Below are 17,331 nucleotides of genomic sequence, written 5' to 3' on the forward strand. Positions count from 1 at the left end.
CCATTTCCAGACCTATGCTGGAGGTGAGTCTGGAACCAGTTCAGGTTGAATCCCCGCCCCCCACATTCTTCCCTGGGAACTCCCTGGATTGTCCCTGAATCTAGCTCCCTCCTGTGTCCAGTCCCCAGCTAGAGTACTCCTGATGCTCTGATACACACACACACACACACACACACACACACACACACACACACACACACACACCTTAAAAAGCCTGCCCTCCCCACACTCTGTGCCCTACCTAGCCCACTGTCCCACTGCTCTGGTTAAGCACTGGACAGAGGGTGGATCTAACATCCCTCCATCTTCAGGGAATTTCCTGGAACTGCTCTGAGAACACTAGACCAGCCTATACACACAGGACCACCCTATGTTGTCCCCACTTACCTGGTCTCTGACCCCCACCACAGGTCCTCTGCTGGAGCTCTGGGATCCAGCCAGAGATCTGCCTACCCCCACAAGACCATCCTGAGTCCATGCCTGCCAGACAGGTAGACCAATGGAATCCAATTGAAAATCCTAATATTAATCCATACACCTATGAACACTTGATTTTTGACAAAACAGCTAAAAGTATACAATGGAAGGAGGAAAGCATATTCAACAAATGGTGCTGGCACAACTGGATGACAGTGTGTAGAATACATGCACAAAACTCAAGCCCAAATGGATAAATGGCCTCAAAATAAATCCAACCACACTGAACCTCTTAGAAGAGAAAGTGGGAGTTAGCCTTGAACAAATTGGTAAATTATATCACTTCCTGAACATAACTCCAATAGCACAGACACTGAGATCTACAAATAATAACTGGGACCTCCTCAAACTGAAAAGCTTGAGGCAAAGGATACAGAGGACAAGACCAAATGACAGCCCACAGACTGGGAAAAGATCTTCACCAATCCTACATCAGACAGAGAGCTGATCTCCAAAATATACAAAGAACTCAAGAAAGTAGTCACCAAAACACCAAATAACCCTATTGAAAAATGGGTTGCAGAGCTGAAGGGAGAATTCTCAATAAAGGAAATAAAAATGGATGAAAGACATGTAAGAAAGTGCTCAACATCCTTAGCTATCAGGGAAATGCAAATCACAACAACTTTTGAGGTACCATCTTACTCCTGCCAGAATGGCTAAAATTAGGAACACCACTGACAACTTATGCTGGAGAGAATGTGGAGTAATAGAAAAACTCGTCTTCTGCTGATGGGAGTGTAAACTTGTATAGCCATTTTGATATCAGAATGGGGATTCCTCAGGAAAATGGGAGTCTACCCCATAGAGGGATACTCCCTTAACTTAGAAGCAGGAAGCAGGGCCTAGTTCCTATTCCAAATGACTTGACAGATTTAGATGACCCCTCCAGGAAGGCTTCACTCTACATGTGGAGTGGGGGGGTGTGTGATGGGAAGGTGGTCAGGGGGTATGGTAGTATAGAAGAGAATGATGGATGGAGTGATCTAGAGGGAACTGGGATTGATGTGTAAAATACAAAAAGTAAATTAAAAATTAATTTTGTGATGTGTCCTCTTAGAAACAAAGGTATGTTATCATCAGAGACTTACAGATCCCTGTAACACAACAAGGGTAAAGGCATGAAATAAAACCTTTTCTTTGTACTGGTGCCCTCATCTTCTTGAAACATCTTTATTGACATAGCTCCTACTTCTATAAATTATATAGTTTTGAGGGCACAGAAGTTCTTGTACAATAAATTACTAAGAAAACCAGGAATATTAAACCCCTAGTGGCGTCTCCTATGTGGAGGAGGTAAAATATCTATTTTCTGACCAGTAGACTGGGGTTGGATACTGTTATTGAACTAGTGACATTTTGGTTATCTGTGGAGGCAGAATTCATCCACCTTTTGCTATAGAGGCAGAGTTCGTAAAGTACCCCAGAATGTTCATCCCAGACTCTTCCCTCCCTACATTTCAGTTAACAGAACCCATCATTAGGAAGGATGTCATACATACTTTATAGCTGGCTGACCCCTATCTAGGGCATATTGATCACACAATTCATTAGGTCATACACTAGGACCTTTAGCCATAAAACCAGCCTCATGGTCACATGTACTTTTTAAAGGAGTTCCTTTCTTTCTTCCTTCCTTTCTTTCTTTCTTTCTTTCTTTCTTTCTTTCTTTCTTTCTTTCTTTCTTTCTTTTTATTTATTTTATATAACCAAGTCCATTTAAATGAAAACAAACATTTATAGACAATATTTGGGAATTTGGGCCTCGTTCTTTCCAAACTACTTCCTGCTGGTAAGGGGCGCTATCATGGGGGATTCTAAGAAGATTCAGAAATCCTGGCTGTATTCTGCTGCTTTGTCCAGCTGTTTTGAATGTAGGATCACCTGGTACTCTGTTTCAGGCAGTCTGGCTTGATCAAACCACATTAGTCTGGAAGGAATCCACATCTTTTCATTTTCTGTGGAAACAAAAATAGAAATCCTTTCCCCCAGTAACTTGTCCTTGAACTTAAATTTTGGAGTCAAAGTATTTTTTTTTTCTAAGTAGTCACATTTTAAGCTTTGTTGTGTACCTGGTATGGGATGATTATTGGCTGGAACTGATGAAAGGGAATGATTGGTGCTTGAAGCTTTTTCCCAAATTGTACTGTGTTTTAAGTATGCTGACAACAAAATGACCAAGTCTGATCCAGGTTGACAAAGTGAATCTGAACCAAGTTTTCATTCTCAACTCTGTGCAGATAACTGCCTGCATTGATGCTTACAAGGTCCTTTTCAATAAAGGTAGGTACATGTTACAGTTGCTTTGAAATATTTATTAATTATTATTTTCTCTAAAATGGGGATTATTTATACATATATTTTCCCTTATAAATGTTTGCTTTTTGAGTTTTGAATGCATATACATACAGATAATGATAATATAATTTAAAATGTTATTTTATTTGTAGAAAATTGAATATACCATTCTTAATTATTTTAACTTGTTGAAAATGTCTCTCCAGACTTTATTGTGTTTCTCATTTGAATAATTTTCCAATTCAGCAGGCAGTGATTGATTTCTAATCCCATGGGCCCCAGCTATGAATACTGCAATATTTCTTCTTGACTGTAAGTGGTTATATTGCACATACTGGAGAGATGATACAGTGTTTCCATTTAGTGTCTTGGACATTAGGCTTGTGAAGAAGCTTGATATTGAAGTCCAAGGATCTGATAAGTACCCTTTCGTTTCATATTATACTATTCTAAGAAACAATGAAATTCCCAAGAGTAACCTGGAGTATGGGGTGTTGAAAATTTCAGGAGACATAAGTCTTACAATGTCATAGTCAGGAAGTTTCACCTCTAAGGCCATCTCCCAAACCTTTATAGGTTAATATGTTTTCTTGTAGCAAGCATGGGATTCTAATTATTCCCAGACTCTAAAGTAAATTTTACATTTGAAACAATGTAGGTGATTCTGATGCCACCACAGTTATATCTGGATGAGATTAACTCCAGGTTGCAACAAGCTTCTCCAGGTATCCACCTAGGACTGGAGCAATGACAAAATAATGAGATGATGGCTGTGAATTATATACTTGTCCTACCTACTATCATTTGTGTATCTGAGAATTCATGTTAGAGAGTGACAGAGATGATCACTATTATTTAGATTGTTGGAGATTAATTTATTCTATTTAACTTTGTATATTCTAATATGGGGAAATACCACTCTATATCATGATAGCATGAATAATATTTTCTGTGAATTCAGATATATAGGCATTCCCATCATGTAGTTCACAAATGTGAACTATGACAGGACCTTTTTGTGGTCTTATAATGTCACAATATTCCTGTGTTTACAGATTACCTTAAAGAAGGGTTTGGAGAATAGTTCTTTGGTGACTGAATTCATTCTATTGGATTAACAAATGACCCTCATCCCCAGTTACCCCTGTTGTTACTCTTTCTGCTAATATATGTAACCAACCACTACATTGGCAGTGTAATTTGTCTTTGATTATTTTAACCCCCATGTAGTGTTTCCTCTTTAATGTGTACCTTGTAGACAACTGTTACTTTTCAGTGATTACACCCAAAATGCTGATGAGCTTTTTACTGAAGAAGAATGTTATCTCTTACATAGGATGCATGACCCAGCTCTACTTGCTTTGCTTTTTGAGGATTTCTGAATGTTACCTGCTGATAAGAATGGCTTATGATCTCTATGCTGCTATCTGCGATCCACTCTTTTATAATGTTGCTTTGTCCCATAAGGTACTTTCCTATCTTATGCTCAGTGAGACTTTAAGGTGCCATGATCCATAATGGATGCATCCTAAAGCTGACTTTCTATGACAGGAACACCATTAACCACTATTTCCATGATCGTTCCCCTGTGCTTCAGCTCTCTTGTATTATCACTTATACTACTGAAATAGAGATTCCTAATGTAGGTGAGAAACATATTATTGTGCCCAGTGTCATCATCTTTACCTCTTATGGCTTCATCCTCTCTAACATCCTTCAAATGAGATCCACTGAGGGAAGATCTAAAGCCTTCAGAACCTGCAGCTTCCACATTCTTGTTTCTCTGTTCTTTGGATCATGTGCATTTATGTATCTTCAACCCTCCTCAGTTATATCTATGGATCAGGGAAAAATATCTTCTGTCTTTTTTGCCATTGTGTTTCCCATGATGAACCCCTTAATTTATAGCTGGAGAAAGAAGGATGTTAAAGTTGCCTTGGGAAAAACATTTAGCAGGATGAGGCTTTAGCCAAATTAAAATACTTGTCACTATAGTTTTGTCAATGAGTATTTCGATGGTTTTAATCAAAACCACCTTTTTATCTGTTTTTTTTTTTTAAATCTAATCATTGGTAAAATATTGGTATATTTTTGTTCTTCCAGGTGATTTTGGTACAAATTTTCATTGATTTTATACCATTGGCAGGATCTTCTTTCATCATTTTAATTAAAAATAAAAGTAATTAATTAAGCCTCTTTTTATTGTCACTATGGGATATATGGCCAAAACAACCAATGATCTGTCAATGGATATACAAAGTAATCCTGCAGAGGGAGGGTTTAGACTCTACACCAAATGACTTGACAGATTTTGATGACCCCTCCTGGAAGGCATTACCATATCTGTGGAGTAGGGATGGGATGGAATGGGAGGTTGGAAGGGTAGGAGAAAGGGAGGGCAGGAGGGTGGGAGGGAGGGAGGAGAGGGGGAGGGAGGGAAGATGGGAGGGAGGGAGGGAGAGTGGGAGGGAGGATGGGAGGGAGGAAGGAAGGGAGGAGGAAGGGAGGGAGGGAGAGGGAACTGGATTTGGTATGTAAAGTAAGAAAAAAAGCAATACTGCATTGTCCATGGATTTTGAGGCAAAATGACTCTAAATTATCTGTGTAATAAAGTGTGAATAAGATTAATTATCACCCTTTTTTGGTTATTACTGTGTCCCTTTGTAATTCAAATGCTTCATGATCCAGGTGTTTTTATTAATTGGCTATTAAATACAACTTATATTGAAACTATAAAAAATATTCATTTGACTTTCTTATGACAGTGTCAGTGATCTTATATTTAGTAAATATTTAATAAATATTAACCAGTTAATTTTATGAAGAATGCATATATATTATATATATATACATACACATATACACATACACATATATACACATACATATATATATATATATACATATATATATGTGGAGAGAGAGAGAGAGCTTTAGGGATTATACTTCTCTTTATAAAGTTTTGGTAGAATTTTTATCTTTAAATGATGTCATCTAACAGCAGATTGGACAATGATTGAAAATGTGGACCTATTTTTATTCTGGGAAGAAATCAAGGACAATTTCAGGAGCTAATGTACTGAGTTACAGCTGAAACTCAATGGATAGATTCCTATGCTAATTTCAGAATGTGTTATTGTGAACAGTGCTATAATAATCATGAGTGTATCTATAACTATATTGTAGGCTAAACAAGACTCCTTACACATCTAACAATACTTTATATGTTAGTATGTTTTTATTCTTTGAGTACTGTCTCTACTTACATCCATAGTTACATTTCCTGCTGCAGAATCGACTGGTTGTTTTTAATCACATCTTTGGTATTATTTATTATTTAATTTTCTTGATTATACACATTGTTAGATAAAATGGTGTATCAATGTATTTTGATTTCTATTTTGATGGTTTTAGATAACGAATTGTGTGTGTGCATAAGTGTGTGTATTAACCTCATACACTTATTATTTTGATTACTATATTACTTCTTTTGGTGATTAACATGTTTGAGTTCTTTAATATATTCTAGTTACTGAGTTTTGTTGAAGGAAGAGCTGGTAAACATATCTCTTTATTAATTATTCATGTTTTTTTCCTGTGGAGAAACTTTTTTTTAAATGAAATTCTATTCATCATTTTTGTTGTTGTGTATGTTGTAAGAAAATGGCTCCATAGGTTCACAGAGAGGGAGCGACACTATTACGTGTGACCTAGCTGAAGTAGGTGTGTCTTTGTTGGAGGAAGAGCTTCACCAGGAGGGTGGGCCTGACTTGTGACTCAGTGTCTTCCTGCTGCCTGCCATGTTTCACTTTTCTTTCTCTTGCCTTACTAATCAGTAGATCCTAATTATTATATTAAATGAAAGTTGAAAGTGAACACCTGGTCTCCTCCTTTCAATAGAGGGAATGCTTCCAACTTTTCTGTATTCAGTGTGACACTGCCTATGTTATACATAGACTATATTACTTTGATGTGAGATAAGTATTTTTCTATTGTTCAGGTATTTTATTAGGAAGATATTTGGAATTTGTTAATATATTTCCACATCTATTGAAATCTCCATATGATTTAGCCTTAGGCTTTCTATTTGCTATATTATTTTTAATAATACTATTTTTAACATAATTTTTATTGAATTTTCAGGGATTTTACATCATGCACTCCAATTCTGCTCACCTCCATTCCCTCCATAATCTTCCCCAATCCCCTGAAGTTGCCCCACAAATGAAACAAAACAAAACAACCAAACACACAGCCATACCACACAGATCTGAACAGGATAAAGTTTTCATGAAAACCATAATGTCTTTGTGATAATAGTCACTATTCCTAGACAGTCAAGGTGTAGTCCCTGCTTTGTTATCTTAGATTTTCATCATAGTGAGGTAAATGTATATGTTTCTTTCTATATTTCGACATGTTTTCTTACTTTCCACATAGCTGTCATCTGTGTTTTCAGCATTTAAAAAATTTAAGACCAATATTTATTAATTAAAGACCTTTTCATGTTATTCTGGGATTTTCTCTGCAAAACAAAAAAAATAGTCTGCCACTGGTTAAGAAGTAACAAAGGTTACTAATCATTGCTACAGACCACAGAATTATTCAGTGAGAGATCAGCTCACATTTCAGGGGTCAGAGTTTGCTTATCTCTTAAAGGTCAAGCCTCATTTAGCAAAATGAGGAGGAATGTTGTCACCAGAGATGCATATCTTAACCTTATCTGCAAGATGATAAGGAATACTGCCTTCTGAGTGTGTAAGCTTTCCCCCTTGAATATTTTGTCCTACAAGGACTGTGGACTCTTAATGGTGGCCTGCCTTGTTCTCTTGCTCAGACTACTACACACAATTAGCTCACTTTCACTTCAGAGCAAGTTCGAACTTAACTAAAGTCTTTTTGTGAGAAAACTTTACAGCTTACACAAGGTCAGAGTCATGTATATCTGCAAAGTTTACTAAAAATAGCATGCTGATTCTTCCTTTCTGGTCTACTAACAATATGTCTGTGTCTTAAAGTTGTCACTGGGTACTGTGCCCTCCCTGTCTGGTCATGGTTTTGCTCCCATGGCCTTGGACCTTTGAGTTGCCATGGTAAATGGCTCAATTCCTTATCATTTGCTCTAGGAATGTGCTTTTGACCAATGAAAGAAATTTCTTTATCACTTCAAGGCTCCCGAAGAAGAATTTTTGGAATAGAAGAAGCTAGCATCAGAAGCATTGAGAAGTCAGAGGTAGGACAGGGTTATTAGATTAGAAACAACAGTAAAGAACACATAAAAAGCATGCAGCTCAGATTGTGTGTGAAATCTTTTACCCTCTCCCTTGCTCTTGAGAAGCATTTCGCCTTTGGAACCCCAGACAGAGTCTGCAGCAGGTCTCATAGAACTTACACATATTTTGACATTTTGAAATTCAGTACAAGCAATCCATTGTCTTTCATTTTTAAATCTTTGATTTGCACTTCAGAAAAACCAACCAGTTATCCATCTGAAACCAATTTCACCTTTCAATTGGTGGAGCTGGAGCAGGTTTCTTAGCCTTTACATAGCATGGTACTAGACAATTCTGCTCATTTATATCTTTTTAAAATGACTGTTTCTTTATGCAGTTCTTTCTCCACTGAAGAAATACAACTCAAAACATTCCTTTGTCACATTATCCATAATTATATTGTAAGGATGTACCATCATATTTTGATGATAAATTATAAATATATATGTATGAGGAATATTATAGAGTTTAATGAAATTATTAATCCTTAATGTAATAAAGTTCATTAAATAGTAAGTCCACAGCAATCTATTAGTCTTGATTGCAAGTCCAGTACTTTTTAATATGAACTCAATATATCACATTTTGTAATATATTTTCATTAATTAGAATATAGGATATCATTTTTGTTTTAGAATTTGGATGTGGTTTCATCCTGAATATAATGCTAATTAGCAACATTTGTTTCTTTTCTTTTTCTTTTGTTTCTAGTAATCTTTATTTGTTTTTTTAGAAAACAAGTAAATACTTCTACTCCCAGCCGCTTTTGAAGAGATGGATGCATTTTCTAGCTACTGCAGCTGGGAAAAATTGCCTGAAATCTGGAGCTGGTATTTCTTTCCAGATGATTTTGAAATGCTTTCTGAATTTTATCGATCTGTTGACAGTGCTTTCTGCTGTGATTTCTATTTGAATGAGTTATTATTTCATTCCCTAAGTTTCTGTTAGTTTCTTTTCAGAGTCTTGATTTCTTTGCTGAGCTTTTTTTCATGCCTTTCGGTTTCTTCTTTATCTAGGTCCTAAACTCATTTTCTTTCTTCACATAGCTGCTTAGTTGTGATCTCTTTGTAAAGTAAGTCTCTTGAGTTCTTTCTGACATTGTAGTTAGTTCAGTGTCTTTGTTTTCTCTCATTGGGGGTGTTGTGGGTGTCTCATGCTGTTTCAAGGGAGGTTGAGAATCTTCTTTGGATCCTTAGTCTCATAAAGTACATTAAGAACAGAATTAAAAGAAAATTTGGAGACAATTTTTAGAGTTAAAAAAAATATCCAGAGATACCAAGGTATCATCTGCTGCCTGGTAGAGAAGAATGGAGAAGAGAAGGAAAGCAAGCCAAACTGTGTAAGCCATATTTAAATTCAGACACCTGGCAAACTAGCAGCTACATAGTGGGGAGGGCTCTCAAGAAAGAGTATGGAAAGAAGCTCCAAATTTTGAGGAAAGCTACAACCTGAGGGACATCATGCTTAGAAAAAAGAAAGATTAAAATGAGAAGTTATACTTTCTGAATAATGTAGAAAAGTTGACAGACTTGTGAATTTGCATGGCTATGACGCAGTAAGCTACTGCAGTAGGAGTGAGAATCTGGTAAGGACTAACCTAGTACCTCATTAAAGGACTAATTATTCTACCCACTCTTTAGTATAGCTTAAGTTGGACCTCTTTCTTATCAGTGGTCTCTTGGCAGATGACTGATCTGGCTGAACTGTGAGATCTCCAACTAAGACAAATAAGTACTCTATTCCTAAGATTCTATTCTCTTGACCAGAACGTTTTTTGTTGTTCTTTTTGTTCTGTTGTTTTTTGAGGGGGTGGGGGTTGTTTTTGAGTGAGCTTTACTTCTGCCCAACAATGTGGTTTGTTGTTGTTGTTATGTTTTCTGTGTAGAATGGGTTAGATGTGTGTTCTATTTGAATTTTTCCCTTTGTTTATTTTCTTATGTTTTGTGGGATTATTCTTACAGGGTACTCTTCACTAGGAGAAATGGCTGCATATACTGTAATGTGACTGCTACAGTCCTGGGGTAGACTTTACATAGGGGATGCCTGCACACGTTACTTCTGTCTTTGGTAAGACTCAGGTCTTTTGGCTTTGATTGGAGGAAAGTGTAGTCAGGGATGGTTTCTAGCTAAGATATGAGTGATGATATGAGGTTATGAAATGAGGAAAAATGAAAACAGGGAGATCAGAGCATGCATTAATTATGAGAGAGAAAGTACTTAGGTTGAGAGTATGAGAGGTAGTAGAGAGACTATTGTAGGTGCATAAATGAAGAAAGTAATTTTTTTGTAGAAAGTTAGTCACAAATTCATTTCTGCTAAGATAAAAGTTAAAACACAGTAGCTTACTAAGTACAAAATTACCAATAGTTTTATTGGAAAATACTGAAAAAAAATCTAAGTTTCAAAGTGACAATAATGAATAACATAAGACAAAAGACAATATATCTGTATTTCTTCATATAGAAATTGTATGTAGTCTCCACCCATGGATTGTTGTTGGTATAAGTATCCACAAAGGGAGGGTGGACTTCTCTGTTAGATCAGTTGTGCCCTTCTAGAGAAGGATTGCTCTGTGTGTAGAATTTCCTGGCCAGTGTCTACCTGCTTGTAAGCAAATTACAACTTTGTCCCTAGTGAGCAGGAAAAGAATGTTATACCAGCTGACTTTCTCACAGTGTGTGACTATATTGCTCGTGTAGTAATATGTGGTTGCAGAGCATGGTCTGCGCTTCTCTGAATGCTTCCCATGTGCAGCTTGCACCCAGCAACAGCTGTCTCAAGTTCATATCACCAGGCTATACTTCTGCTGCACACTCTTATCCACTTTGATATCCATACCTGCTTTTAAACCATCAGGATATTCTGTTTATCAATCTCTTCATGTTGATTCTTTGAGAAGTTTACTCCTGGTAATAATTAACTGGGGTCTGTGAGGTGGCTTCAGCTGGTTGTGCTCCATAACAGCATCTTGGTGGCAGTAAGGGACCTGTGAGGCAGCTTAAGTTCACTCATGGGAGAAGTTACTTGTCATGTACAGTGATGCTGCTCAGTCTATGGAGGAATCTGGGTAGCAGCTTGGAAGAGTGGCACAGCAAGTCCTTCTCCTTCATTTAACTATGTTCGTCTTCTCATGGCTTTTATTTCTCCATCTTACAGGGCAATCTGAATCTCCTTATTTCTATGGACTTCTCTGTTCTAGATAATTAATAAAGTAAAATTGTATACTATTTTGTCCTTCCTAATTGGCTTCTTTCTCTTAGTTTATATGTTTGTAAGATTTATCCATTGTTTATCCATGGCTAAATAATATTCTGAAGAAGGGATTTAGCACATTTTGTTTACCCATTCAGTAGTTAATATATAGTTATGATAAGTTTATGCAAAATGAACCGTATGTGTTTTTTGGTGGGATTTTTGTTTCATATGTTTTGGGATTCTTTATTTTATTGGTTTTCTTGTTTTTGTTTTGAAAACAATCAAAAACTTGAGTTTCTGAAGTGAGGAGGATCAAAAAGGAGTTGGGGGAGTAAAATATTTCAGTAAAAGCATAAAAACAACTATTTAATGACTTAAGAACAATTCTCACATATAAATCTAACCAGCCTTAATACATGGGGAGGTGCTTAGTCTTCCTGCAACTTGATATACCATGTTTTGATATCCATGTGAGACCTGCCATTTCTTGAACAGTAAGAGTAGATTGAAGGTCAGGAACAGAGAAAAGTTATAGGGCAGGGACTGGGGGACTGGGAAGAAAGGAGGGAGGGGGAACTGTGGCTGAGATTTAAAATAATAAATAAATAAATCAACAAACCTCATGTAGTTCTGAAGATTCCTAAGTCAATCTGAGGTTTAATTTTTTTTTTTTTTTTTTTTTTTTGGTTTGAGCTTACTATGTAACCTCTGGTTGGCCATGAACTCACTAAGGTTTTAATATAATTTTACTTATACTTCCTGGTTTGTTTTGCTTAAAGAAATTTTTTAAATGTCTATTCTTCCTTTTTTCTATTTTAGTTAATAAAAAATGGGAGGTCATAGGACTCCTGCAGATTAGTCATTTTAAAGGGTAAAGATGGTCTCGTGACATGTCTGCATCTCTGATATATGTTTGAAAATTTAGTTAAAAAAGAACTTCAATGGGGACAACCTTTATGTTGGTTAATTTGAATGTGACTTTGACCTAGGCTAAGATTATCTGGGAAAAGAATACATAAGTTGAGAAAATGGATCCATAGATTGTTTTGTGGGGCAATTTTGTGGTTGATGATTGTTTGGCTTCCTAATAAAATATCTCATGTTCCCTTAAGCACACACACACATACTTCATAATACAGAAATGGCATCCTGTAGATTACAAAGTACAAAATATTTATTAACTGGATACTTTGCAAATAAATAAATAAATACAACTTTGATGAATTTTAATTTGGTATTTTAAGTATCATTTGACTCAATTTTTAATTTATTTTACTTTTTAAATACTGTTTAGATGTTTTTATGTTATTGTTACGTTGTATAGTCCAGGATGTCCTAAGAATGCTGAGGCTGGCCATGCTGACCTGACACTCAATCTTCTGGCCCTAACCTCTTGATTGTTAGCATATCAGTACTGTATCACTTTACTTGATATGATTTTAATATATTTTATTCAACATTCTGAAATTTGGAGAGAACCTGAGTGACCATATGCAATCCCTAAATAATATTCAGATGATGACAGTTTCAAGTATCCAAGTACACAGACACTGAGAACAACATAAAAAGTAGAGGAACTGTTAGAGCAAGATTCATGGAAGCATGTTGGAAATGAAAGAATCAGACAAACATATACAGAAACAGAATTTTTCCTTTAATTAGAATAACCTAGGGGCCAAAGTCTTTCTGTGAGACTAGTGACTGCTGACATGTGGCACAGAGGCATTGAGGATTTTATGCAGTGGAACAGAGTTGTGATGGAAGTTTTCTTCTGCAGGCTAGTTCCCCACCAGTGCTGAGGTGCTAGATTCCCGTGGCCAGAAGCTCCAATGATCCTACCAGCTCCCAGGTGTCATTAGTGAACTTAGCATTCCTGTCCAAAGCTTCACCGGCCATTTGAGACTTAAGTCACTAACCCTTCAGTGTCCTAGATGTGTTTCTTATGCACCCTAGATATTATAAGCATCTGTCTTAATCTATCCCTCCCTTCTGAAAGCTAGTTACATAAGGAGGGTTAGAGAAATCAGCTCAGTGATTCAAAACTTACATGCAAAAACTTACAGAGCTATATCAAACAAACAAAACCAAGCAGAGAAATATTTAAAAATATATTTGCAAGAAAATCTTGTAAGAATACCTGAAGTGCCAGGCATTGATAGTGCACACCTTTAGTCCCAGCACTCCGGAGGCAGAGGCAGGTGGATCACTGAAAGTTTGAGGCCAGCCTGGTCTAAAGAACTAGTTCCAGGCAAGTCTTCAAAGCAATACAGAGAACCCTGTCTCGAAAAACAAACAAAAGAGAGAATACCTGAAGCATGCTATGACATACAAGGGGAAATCTTTACAGCTGGATTTAAGGAATTCTGGAATTCTGGGGGTAGATGCTATGAAATATTAACATTAAGGACATGGTTAAAAATTGAGAAATAACTAAAATAATAGCCTCTCTGAAGAGAAGGTAGCTGAAAGGTGAGTACAATATTGGCCCAAGTATTGAGAATATATAATCCCTAAAGAGAAGGGTATGCCTGAATGAAATAGAGTCCCCAAGGAAGTAAAGGACCATCTTGGGTAAGCATCTAAATGCCATCATCTCATCTCCCTTTTATATCTGCAATGTATTTACTGGAAAGAAGCTAAGAAACTGTCTACCTTATTTATAACTAATTTCTTTATGCAATTAATCTCAGATGTCTGGTGTTTCTTTAAGACTGGAGGATGATTAAACTGAAAGCAGTTTAATTTTTTATTTTTCTTTATGATTATAATTATAAATATAAACAGCAATTCAAAAGGTGTCCAGGGAACCCAAGAAAATAATTTTATGCAGTATCGTTTTAGAGTAAAAGGAACCAGTGCTTCGGAGTCTGATACTGTCTTTCTTGAATAGTAGGAATATATGCCAATGAAAGGAGTCCATGAGATTTCTCACTTCAATAGGGTAAGTTTCAAAATCTATTTACACTAAAATCTCAAATTGTATTGAACTCATTTTCTGAGAAATAAAATATGTAAAAGAGGACATAATGCGTAATACTCTCTTGACCACATATCCTTGGTGAGATCATCCAGAATTGAGGCTGATTCACATATGCCTTCCTTCTATGTTGACACATCTTTGTGTGTTTGTGTAAGTAAAGCTGTCATGAGAAGATAGCTGATAGTATATTTTCTTACTACATCGCAATTATTTGATGTTAATATGTTGAACATTAAATTTCTAAACCCTTTTTATTTTCCAAAATTGAACTTTCTTCTATGGTACCTTTTTTCCCCCCACTAGTTCCAGCAAGCAATATTCTTCTGTCCATTTTGGGGATACATAAATGTTTAATGTTTATAGAGGAGATGATGCAGTATTTCTTCTAAAGTGAGTTGATTTTGTTTGTTTTGTATTTTCATTATGGCTTTTTATCAAAATGAGTCCACCAATAAATAATATGTACTTTTCTATTATGAGCAATTTTAATGTTTGACAGAAATTCAGAGAAAAATGTCCTACATATACAAATAGGAACAGTCAAAGTCATAAATGAAAGTTGCAGTGTTTTACTCAATATACAGCATTTCTATAACACATTGCAATTTCTCTAGATTTATGAATTTTTGCGACACTTGCTGTATCATAACCAATTACAGGCTCAATTTCTTCTGTTTGATATGGGGAATACTATTTATGATCTTAGGTTTTCTAAATGACAATCTGAATATAGGTTACCACCAGTTTGCTAAAACTTTTTCCTGTATCAAGAACAGACAGAGCCAACAAAGGAATTATTAGAAGAGAGAAGGACAATTGGGTCCTTATGAATTGAATTTGCCTTTTGCCTTTGAATTTTCAAGGAGTCAGATTAATATGTTAGCTTACTGGGCTAAGCTCTGAGGTGCATTAGTGAAGGTCTTTACTGTATTTAACCTTTGAGATACTAATTAAGGAAGAAAATGTTGTTCTTTTTCATGGTAATACATAAGGCTGTCTCAAGACTTCAAAGCTGTTTGCGTTCTAACATTCAAAGACGAAACTGGCATTGAAAGAGGAAGATGTGTCTTTAAATTCTTTTCCTGAAATTTCACTTGTTTTTCTGTCTCCACAGATTCTCAGAGAGAAAAATGGCTTTTGAAAATGATTCTTTGGTAACTGAGTTCATTCTCCTGGGGATAACAGACCAACCTGGCCTCCAAATACCATTGTTTCTCCTCTTTCTGGTAATATACATGATCGCTGCATTGGGAAATTTGACCTTGATCATTCTAATTGTGCTAAATTCTCATCTCCACACTCCCATGTACTTTTTCCTGTTTAACTTGTCTTGCATTGACCTGTGTTATTCTTCTGTGATTACCCCCAAAATGTTGATGAACTTTATGCTAGAAAAGAATGTTATCTCTTACATGGGATGTATGACCCAACTATACTTCTTTTGTTATTTTGTCATTTCTGAGTGTTATGTGTTGACTTCAATGGCCTATGATCGATATGTGGCTATCTGCAATCCACTCTTGTATAATGTAGCCTTGTCTCCTAAGGTGTGTTACTATCTAATGCTTGGCTCATATTTCATGGGACTTTCTGGTGCCATGATCCACACTGGATGCATCTTGAGACTGACCTTTTGTGATGGAAACACCATCAACCACTACTTCTGTGATGTGCTTCCTTTACTGCAGCTCTCCTGCACCAGCACCTACGTCAATGAGATAGAGCTGTTCATTGTAACAGGAAAAGACATCATTGTGCCCACGATCATCATCTTTACTTCTTATGGCTTCATTCTGTCCAGCATCCTCAATATAAGATCCACTGAAAGCAGATCCAAAGCCTTCAGCACCTGTAGTTCCCATATGCTTGCTGTTTGTCTGTTCTTTGGGTCTGGCTCATTCATGTATCTCAAACCTACCTCAGCTGTATCGCTGAATGAGGGAAAATTCTCTTCTATTTTTTATACAATTGTGGTTCCCATGATGAACCCTTTAATTTATAGCTTAAGGAACAAAGATGTTAAAATGGCTCTGAGAAAAACCTTGAGCAGGAGACTATATTAATCAGAAACTGAATCCCTCCAAGCCTATCATTTAAAAAGGAAGAGATTATATGTTTGCTATATATTCGATATATTTTTGTATTTAAATATTTTATTGTTATACATTTAGTATGCTCTGCTTAAAATATTTTAATATCAGATTTATTTCATATTTATTGAAATTAGGAATTATCTTGTTTTCATCATTTTTATATACATTTTGTTTATTCACTGTGTGTAAAAGTGATGCTTTTATAATTTTATCTATTCTAGGATAGAATTAAATAGCTCTTCCTTCTTGTTGTTTGTTATTACAAACCTCAGCACAGCTGATACAGAACAGTTTTCTCACTGATTAAAACAATATTAAGTTGTCTGCATGTATATATGAAAAAATGAACATTATTTGCCAATTGAAATGAAATATGAAATCCTATTTGTGTCTCTTGTTCTTCTTTGATCCACTACTGGATATGAATGTATTACCTTTTCATCCTTGTCTTTAATAGGTATAGATATTTCTGCATTGACCATTATATTGTTGATTTATATTGCAAACATACATGTGGTGCATGGAATTTTACTCCATTTTTTAAATGTTTACCTTGTACATATGAACAAACACATTTTATTGCTAAAATACACTATTACAAACATAATATTGAAGATCATGTGATTGTTTACATAATGACATGGGGTTCTTTATATATATATATATATTTATATATATAATTGTCTTTATTTTACATATCGATCCCAGTTCCTTCTCCCTCCCTCTCTCTCTCCCATGCCCCCTGACCCCATTCCCATCCCAACCCCCCGCTACTCCACAGAGAGGGTGACACATGACATGTGATTCTTAAAGAAAGTCCACGAATCTTTAGGCACTTGATTTCAAGCTCACCATTTTTAATATACTTTCCACCTAAAATGAAATATGACAACTTATCTCCAATGTTTGCTTGATTTCTTTGCCAATGACCTATATATTCTCTTCAGCATTTTTTGTGGCAATCATATTTATTCAGTAAACTGCTGACTCTTTTTTAAAGCATATGATGTTTATT

The 17,331-nt window shown here is 35.9% G+C and overlaps 1 protein-coding gene and 1 pseudogene across 1 annotated transcript; both read left to right on the forward strand.

The window, feature by feature from the left end:
• Nucleotides 1-14: 14 nt before the first annotated feature.
• Nucleotides 15-4,744, forward strand: LOC127231370 (olfactory receptor 8B3-like; annotated as a pseudogene).
• Nucleotides 4,745-15,347: 10,603 nt separating this feature from the next.
• Nucleotides 15,348-16,286, forward strand: LOC127231252 (olfactory receptor 145). The gene has a single exon (XM_051196742.1). It carries the CDS (start codon nucleotides 15,354-15,356, stop codon nucleotides 16,284-16,286), a length of 933 nt encoding a protein of 310 aa, XP_051052699.1. The 5' UTR covers nucleotides 15,348-15,353.
• The last annotated feature ends 1,045 nt before the right edge of the window (nucleotides 16,287-17,331 follow it).

This window comes from Phodopus roborovskii, unplaced genomic scaffold (assembly GCF_943737965.1).
Source record: "Phodopus roborovskii unplaced genomic scaffold, PHOROB, whole genome shotgun sequence".
Classification (NCBI taxonomy): domain Eukaryota; kingdom Metazoa; phylum Chordata; class Mammalia; order Rodentia; family Cricetidae; genus Phodopus; species Phodopus roborovskii.

Coding starts and splice junctions, on each gene's coding strand:
- LOC127231252 (XM_051196742.1), top strand. CDS start 15,354: ATGGCTTTTGAAAATGATTCTTTGGTAACTGAGTTCATTCTCCTGGGG.